Source organism: Corvus brachyrhynchos, unplaced genomic scaffold, assembly GCF_000691975.1.
Source record: "Corvus brachyrhynchos isolate BGI_N302 unplaced genomic scaffold, ASM69197v1 scaffold65, whole genome shotgun sequence".
Classification (NCBI taxonomy): Eukaryota; Metazoa; Chordata; class Aves; order Passeriformes; family Corvidae; genus Corvus; species Corvus brachyrhynchos.
This window is the reverse complement of record NW_008238365.1, coordinates 3,252,830-3,260,898: the sequence shown is the minus strand read 5'-3', so window position 1 is coordinate 3,260,898 and position 8,069 is coordinate 3,252,830. Positions and strand designations below refer to the sequence as shown.

Sequence of the window (8,069 nt, the reverse complement as noted above, 5' to 3'; positions counted from 1 at the left end):
ACCCTGCCAGCTGCATCACCTCCTCTGTTTCTTTTGCAGCAGCACCCAAGGACATGGCTGGCACCACCGCCTCCTCCAACGACTGTCAAGGCCAGTCCCAGCCACAACAGCCTGCCAAGGGCAGCAGTCCCCTCCCCTCCCTGGCACAGCCCCATTGTCCCTCAGTGCAGGTACCTCATGGAAGCCAGGTGCCTCATGGCAACATCCAGCGCCTGGACGGACTCCAGTGGGACGGGGATCTGCCCGCTGACCAGGGCCTCGTGCAGCATGCGCCAGCTCACAATGGCCATCCATTTGATAGAGACCTTAAATATCCTGTCCTTGCCTTCCCCTGGGATTGTCACCTCAAAGTCAACCTGGGTGCAGGAGGGAAGGGACAGTGACCATGGCATCCCCACAGGGATGAGGCAGGGTCATTTTCTGCTGGTCTTTCCCAGGCAGGAGGGAGGTCACAGTGCCCACATGGGGCTCACTGCCCCCTCTTACCCGCTCATTCCCAATGGGTAAGGCTGTGACAGTGTAAATGTTCTTCTTCCCATCATAGACTGGTTTTCGGTCACCAAAGATCTGGGGTTTGAAGTGCTGCACCATGTACTCCACGACTTCCCTATGCAGGCAAGGTAGAGGGGCAGGAGGAGAGAAGAGAGAGGTTTGTTTTGTCACTTTCTTTACAGCCTGATACCTTCTGCAACCTGTCCAGTCCACCCCAGCCTCCCTTCCTGGGGCAACTGAGAACAGAGCTAAGACCCCTGGGGCAGGAAAGCCCCTGCACAAGCAGCCACGTGCCTTATCCCACAGCTCAGTACGTTGGCTTTGGCAGGAGTGTACATGGCACAGGGGAACGCACAGCGGCTGGAGCTGCTGGAGTGTGACTTGATGCTGAAAGCACATGCAGCATCTGCTCGCTGGCCCTCGGGGCACAGAGCTCCCCGGGCTGCGAGGGGAGGAGGGGACAGGCAGCGAAGAGCACATCAAAAAGAAAAACAAAGAAAAGAAAAGTACATGATGGCCTGAGGTCTGGGCTCACTATTTTTGAATTAGGGATTGTTGCCAAAATAGCACAGCTGCTTCAGAGCAGCAGGGACTGTGCTGAGGCTCCAGACCCCTGACGCTCCCAGGCCAGGAATGAGCACTGCTGCACAAACATGGCTGGGGGGTCCAGCCACCTGTGGACATCATGCCGTGCCATGACCCCTGCCACTGCTGTGACCCCTGCCATAATGGTCACCCTAATGGCTTCTACTGGAAAAAGAGAGACAGGCACTTATGGAGCCTCCACAAGGAAACTGGAAGCAGGAAACAAGTGCCAAAACCTCTAATACTTGCCTTACCTGTTGACTCTGCGTGGACATTTATCGGGTTTGATATCCACTTCATAATGATACACATCGATCTTGGGAATGTCCACTTCAAAGTAGTTGGCCAAGAGCTTGATGGGCTTCCCGACAGTTCCTATCCCGGGCCGACGTGGTGCTTGAAACACCTGCTGCAAGGGGGGCAGGTATGCGCCTGCAGCTGTGGGAGAGAGCATGGGTCAGGAGGGCTGGGAGGGACCCCATGCCCAGACAGACAGACAGACAGACATCTCACAGAGTCACAGTGCTCTCCATCACCACATCCTGAACTGGAAGGTCTCCCACTACTCCTCCTCCTGGCAGGAGGTGGCAGTGGCAGAATTCAGAGCAGCACAGCAGGGAACAGCTTCCCCGGGCACCATCCGGGAAGCACTGGTGCCAGCCGAGCTGTTGAAGGGCAGTGCCAGGCCACAGCAGCCACACCAACTCCCTCGGCACAGGCTCCAGCACTGTCACCTCTGATGGGAGAGCAGCACCAGCTTCACTGTCACGGAGCTGCAGGTCTGCCCCTTTCCAAGGGGATGCAATTCCCTGGATACTCTGTCAGCACAGACATACAGACACATGCATTTCCCCTCCATTCCCCGGCAAATTCCGACTCACTGCTGGAGGGAGGATGCCACAAGAAACAGGAAACACATTATTCCATCTGCACTACAGTTTTCGAACTGCTGGGTTTTGAAAAAAAAAACCCAAAACAAACCCAAACCAATCCCAAATCCCCACTTGAAGCAGTGTGGGGACCTGTAAAGAGGGAAATATTAGTTTTTCCACAATTCCCATTACACAGACTCACTTATGAAGCTCTGGAGATGCAGGATGGTACCAGCACATGGCTACAGGACTGAGCTGCATTTCTAAATCAACAGCACCCTCGGACTCAAACGTATCTTAAAATATTGCCAAGGAATTATTCCACCCTGCTGCTCTCTGAGGCGAGCTCTGCCTTCCCTGCCCCATCCCCACTTTGCCCATCTCTACCCCTCCCAGTTTGCAGCTTCTATTTGTTCCTCAAACCCCACGAGGTCTAAGCCAGCTGGGCCAGCGCAGGGAGCGAGCGTGGGGGTATTCGGAGTGCTCCATCTGCGCGGCCAACTGTCCACATCGGCCCACAGACAGCAACCCAGCTCCAATTCAAGCTCCTGAACACATGGTACTTTTAGCACCCCTTTCTCCCATCCACTTTCTTTTTAAATCCGTATTTCCATTCCAGGCTAAAAATATCAGAAGCAGAAAAACAGAAGAGCAGCAAACTAAGCTTCAAATTTGCCTTTTACTTTTGCACCCAAACTCCATAAGACTTTTCCTGATGATGGAAGGCCACCAGTGCTGCAGGACACTGAGGGGATGGGAAAACTCTTGTGAGTGTCCAGGGGATGAACTCCAGAAGTTAATGCTCCAACATCTGCTCCTGCTTCTGCCCTGAGACAGGAGCTCAAGAGATCCAAAACCCACTGGGAGCCCCAAGCCTGGGCTAACCTGGCCCCAGCAGCTCCTTGGACATGGCAGCACAGGACTTGGAGCAAGGTGGGGATCCCTGAGTCCACTGCAGGGCTCAGACCTTGCAGGCACCTGCAGCTGCCCCAAGACAGGGTGACCGACTGCCAGCCACCCCCGAAAAGCATCTGCACTGCGCTTCGGGAGCAGCTTGTTTGAAGGAACTGATTTTCAGATGAGCTGCTCCCGGTGTAAGTCATGTCTCCACATGATCAACATTTCTTGGCAGTGGCCAGCTCCCTGGCTGTGAGCTGATGCATTCTTAAATCATGGCTCACAAGCAAAGAGGTATTTGCCAGTGCTGCTGGAGCCTCCAGCCCCTGAGTTTGAGTGAGGAACCATGCCGCCCACCTGCAAGATCAGTCGGGGGACAGCAGCTCTCCGCTGCCTTTCCTGCAGCCACATCAAGGCCAGCACATGCAAATTCGCCTCCTCTGGATCATCTCACTCCCCAGACAATCCTGGCAGCCATGTGTGAGCAGGACTGCAACTCCATGTACCCATGGTAACCCTGCAGATGCAGGGAACACAAGGCAGTGGCCACAGCTTGACAGCTGCTCAGTGGCACTTGGGTGCCCAAGAGGAGCTGAAGCCAGTTTGGGGCTGGCAGGAATTGCAGAGGTGTTACCAATTCATCCCACACCAATCCCACACTGGGCACTGCTTTGGTCACTCCAAAATGAGAGGCTTTGCCATGCAAACCCTCTTGCCAGAGAATCCCCAAATGCTTCATGAACATAATACCCCACAATTAGGCTCATGAATCACAGGTGAAGGAAGGAACCAGCCTCCAGCAACACAAAAGTTGGCTCAGAATTTTGATGGGACACAGAAGATACAACAAACGCAGGGTAAGATAAATGGGCAGTGTGGCCGGAGGGAGCAGCACCTAACGGCACAGGAGATGCTCTGCAAAGACCAGGGAAGGACCATGAACAGCATCAAGGATGGGCAAGTTCACCCCTGGGCTGACTCAGAGGGTTTTATTTTGGTGACCACAACACACAGTCCCTGAATGTGACAAGCCAAAGCAGCTGCCTAGGCAGCACCTCCAGCATGTGAGCTGGGCTCTCACCTGGCCTTGGCTGCTTCAGACCAGGTGGGAGAGACCCCAAAACTCTTTGGTGAATAGGAAGGCTTGGTTCATCCTTTCACATGCCACATTCCTGCCCCGGGGCACTCAGGGTCCCTCCATGATTTGCCTCAGTGAAAGCCACCTTCCTCTTGGCTCAGAGGATGCTGCCAGGGAATCCCGGGTAGCTCGACTGTCATCCCCAGGCACCTCATGCCTGAAGCCGGCTCAGGGCAGCAGAAAAGGAGCCAGCAAGAAGAAGCCTCGTTAAAAAGCTACCCAAAGTGCATGGAAACAGGGGGCTCCTGCATAGGGGAGTTTGGCTCCTGCATACCTCGACTCTCCATGGCAAAGCTGCACAGGCTCCCACTTTGTCATGTAAATGCAGGCGCCGGGGCCGGGGGCTGCAGGGCGAGTGTTGTTCCTGCAGCACAATGCGGCCAGTGAGCAGGATGAAATCTGCTGCCATTAGAAATTCCGCGGCCTGGGAGGAATCACAGACTTTCGCACACAAAGCCATGCCCTGGGGACGCGCCGGCGGCGGGAGCATCCCTTGCGCCGGGTACCGCGGGCAGAGACGGCGGCGAGGGCAGTGCCACCGAGGTGAAAGCAAGTTTGGTAATTAGCGCTGGAATAAGCTTTGTTTCTGTTATTTATTGTAACAGCTGGGGAACAGGACCCGCTGCTCAACAGCTGCCTTCGCCGGGCGAAGCCGCCGGTGGGACGGCATGAAATTACCATGTCATTGAAATCCTCTCCAGCGCCGCATTCAGCCGAGGGGCCGCGGGAACGGGGCCCAGACAAAAGGGAGTTTTATTGCGGCGGCGGCGGGTCCGCGCCGGCCCCCTCTCCGCACACCCACCCGCCAAAATACAGCCGGGAATCGGAGAGGTGCAGACGGGTGCGCAGCACAACAAATGCCACCGGACATGCAGCGTGGTCCATCCTCACCCTGAGACATCTCCCATCCTGAACTACCCCAGAAGCCCCCTGAGAAGTGAAATCCCTGTCGGGGAGCAAAGCAAGGGGCAGCACCAGTGGGAAAGGCAGCTGCTGGCAGGGGGTGAGCAATTGGCATTCCCAATCTCCAGGCTCGACACCTCTAAAACCACTGGCTCTAAGCAGTGACCAACGCCATCTCATGCAGCCAAGACTTCAAAAAGCCCCATCTCAGCTCCGCCAACCCAGACATCGCCGCCTGTTCCTTCCCGAGTGTACTGAGTCCCATCTCAGCTCCGCCAACCCAGACATCGCCGCGCAGACTACCAGGGCCACGCAACTGTGGGTGCTTTTTGGTTTGACACCAGATTGAGTTTCAGCAGGTGATGCACACATGGGACAGAGGCTCCAACTGCAGCCATCAGAGCTCAGCATTCAATCTGTCTGTGCACCAGAGCCTGGCTGCAGAGGGCAAGGCTGAGCTGTCCAAGCTCTGCTTCTACTCCACACTGGGGTGGCTGCATGCAAAAGATGAGCCAAAACGGGCTCTAAACTGTTTTACTACAGTACTGACCCCTGAAAGCAGCTGAGTTCTTTGTATCCTCACACTAAACGTTGCAAAGGACACTGCTGTGCTTCCCACCTGGAAATCACAGGTGACACCCTACAGTGCAAGCTATAAACCTGCCTGGCCAAGAGGGGTGTCCCTGCACCCTGGGACATGCAGTCCCGCAGGCTGAGCTGGGCAAGAGTGTGAAGCTGTGGGTGCTGCGACAGAGCACAAGGAACAGCAGCAAGAGCAGCACCAGCTCCATCACACCCGCATGCAGGGGCTGTACTCCAGCTGCTCTGCCTCGAGAGAGCGGCGTGGTGATGCCAGTGGTGTGCTGATGCCGGCAGTGCAGACACGGCTCAATCATGAGCCGACCGGTGAGGGTCCTGCCAAGCTGGCCTCAGCTGTCCAGCAGCTCTGTTTTCCATCCCCCTGATGGGGTTTGAGAAGCACCAGCACAGCAAGTGCCAGCACCCCTTCTGAGCACACCAAGTGGCACATCCAGGCTGCGTGACACGGCACGGTGACCCTGGGGTCCCCGCTAAAGGCGCCTGGGCTGGGCAGAGGCTGACACCCCCTGCCAGCCGTGCGGGGTCTCCCGCTGCTCCTGCACTGCCCAGGCAGCAGCCAGGGACATACAGAGCCGGGAGTTGCAGACAAAGGCGGCCCCCAGTGCCGGAGGGACAGGACAAAGGCAACGCTGGCTCCTCTCCATGTCCCACCGCGGCCCCGCAGAGCCACCGGCTCCTGGAGAGAAGGCTGAACCCGCCCGTGGCTCCGTGCGGATCACCCTCCCCAAGGAGCAGCTTCTCTGCCTGATTTGGCTTCCTTCTTGCGTCTGCCATCTTAATAACTTGTCTGTGTTTTGCTCTTCCCAGGGTTTAGGGAGAGGCTGCAGAGAGTGTTTAGAGATAAACCATCCGTGCTGTGTCTCCAGGCAAGGTGCTTCTCCTGGCTTTGTTTCTCGGTCTAATCCCATCCCAGAAGCAGGCATACGCAATTTCGTGTTTCCTGAAGATAAAGGAGCCCCAACAGCCAGAGCAGCTTTGGGGTTTTTGCAAGGTTCAGCACAGGAAGACAACGGTTGAGATTAACAGCCTTCAGGAAGTTTGCAAGGGATAAAGAAAACTATAAATTGGAGGAAAATAAGCTTAGTTTTTAAAACCACTGCATGTGTGTGCCTTCCTGAGTGCTGCCTGTGGGTCAGATGTCCTGGGTTTTCCCGCTGCCTTTCAAGGCATCTCCATGTTGGGCACATCCAGGCACATGCCAGTTTCTGCTTTATTGCCCTGAGAAGCCACAGCATCATCAGAGCTTGCACGCAAGGCTCACCCCATACCCAGGGTCTGGCACAAGCAGAGGGGTGCCAAAGCAGGGCAGGATTCACAGCAGCTCTGATGACATGGGGTTCATGTGTCCCCTGCCCACAGGGCAAACGGAGTGGGAGGAGATATCCCCCAGCCAAATTTGGGGACAGAAGAGGAAACTCCCAAGGGTGCAGCATCAGAGCCCTGCTCCCAGTGCAGCCCCCACAGGCCCAGGGACTGAAACCCAAACCTGTCCACCGAGTGCATCCCCATCCCAACACAAGAGATTCTTTTAAAGCACCTTAAGAGCATCAGTTCAGGCTGGGGTAGGAGGGTGTCCAGCAGCGTTATCTGTGTGGCCCTGAAGCAGCAGTGCTGCTATCGCACCAGGGCGCCGGCAAAGTCTGTGGTGCCGCCAAATCACAGCTTCCAGAGGCCATAAATCAGCCCAAACACAAAGCGCCAGCAGCCAGAAGGTAAAGCAGACACAGGGAGATTTCTGTGCCACACTTAAAGTAAATATCGTAAGAAAGGACTGAAGTTTGCAAACACTCAGAAGATTTATGTCAAAATCTCACCAGGCTGATGTGTTACAGCGGGTGACAAACCCACCAGCACAAGAGAGGTGGCAGGGCAGCGACTGCCGATCCCATTGCCCTGCCCCTTCGGAAGGGCAGCAGCTCCCCATCCCCACCGGCCCGTGCCTCAGCAGGGCAGTGACCCGCGTCTCCATCACCCCATCCCTCCTTCTGCCTCATTTTAGGCACCAAAATCCTTCTGCGACTCAGCAGCGCAAGTTGGCGATGCTCAGGCCAGACATAGGAGCGAGAGCCTGCCGATGCGACGGCCTAGGGAATGGCTCTCCAAACCCCCGCGGAGCAGCCCGGCACGAAGGGCACTGCCAGCTGCTCCCGTCCCCAGCCCGGCGTGCGGAGGTTGGGGCAGGGGACACGGGGGGACAGCGCGGCTCTGGAGCTCGGCCCCGCGGGGCCATGCTCAGCCCCGGCTCCGCGCATGCCCTGGCACGGGGAGAGGAGACGCTTCGTGCTGTCACGGCACACGGCGTCGCCGGCCTCGCGCCAGCTCCAGCCTGAGCCCCGCTCCCTGAACTCGGGGAACGGGGAGCTGGGGGATGGATGGGGAGCGGGGAGATGAAACGGGAGCTGGGGGGGATAAAATGGCAGCTGGGGCGGTGGAATGGCAGGGAGGGGAGTAGAATGGCACCTGGGAGCTGGGGGGATGGATGCGGTGGGAGGTCGGGGGGATGGAGTGGCACCTGGAGGAAAGGATGGGGAGCCGGGGGGATGCTGCTGCTGCTTTGTGCACAACAGGCCCCTTGCGCAGGG

The 8,069-nt window shown here is 56.9% G+C and overlaps 1 protein-coding gene across 4 annotated transcripts in view; it reads right to left on the bottom strand.

Annotated features, from left to right (window-relative positions):
- The window catches only part of LOC103616865 (protein argonaute-3), a 73,630-nt gene that overhangs the window by 51,406 nt on the left and 14,155 nt on the right, over positions 1–8,069 (bottom strand). For 2 of the 4 annotated variants that reach the window (XR_001862525.1, XM_017736159.1), the window contains exons 1-3: positions 1,332–1,543; positions 487–607; positions 175–356 (exon numbers count right to left, since the gene is read on the bottom strand). The exons of the other annotated variants lie outside the window; for them this stretch is intronic. Coding sequence is in view for 1 of the 2 variants with exons in the window: in XM_017736159.1 (XP_017591648.1) it covers positions 175–356; positions 487–607; positions 1,332–1,531 (503 nt within the window). In the remaining variant the exon portion in view is untranslated. Of the gene's footprint in view, positions 1–174; positions 357–486; positions 608–1,331; positions 1,544–8,069 lie in introns of those variants that run through there. 4 annotated transcript variants of the gene reach the window in all.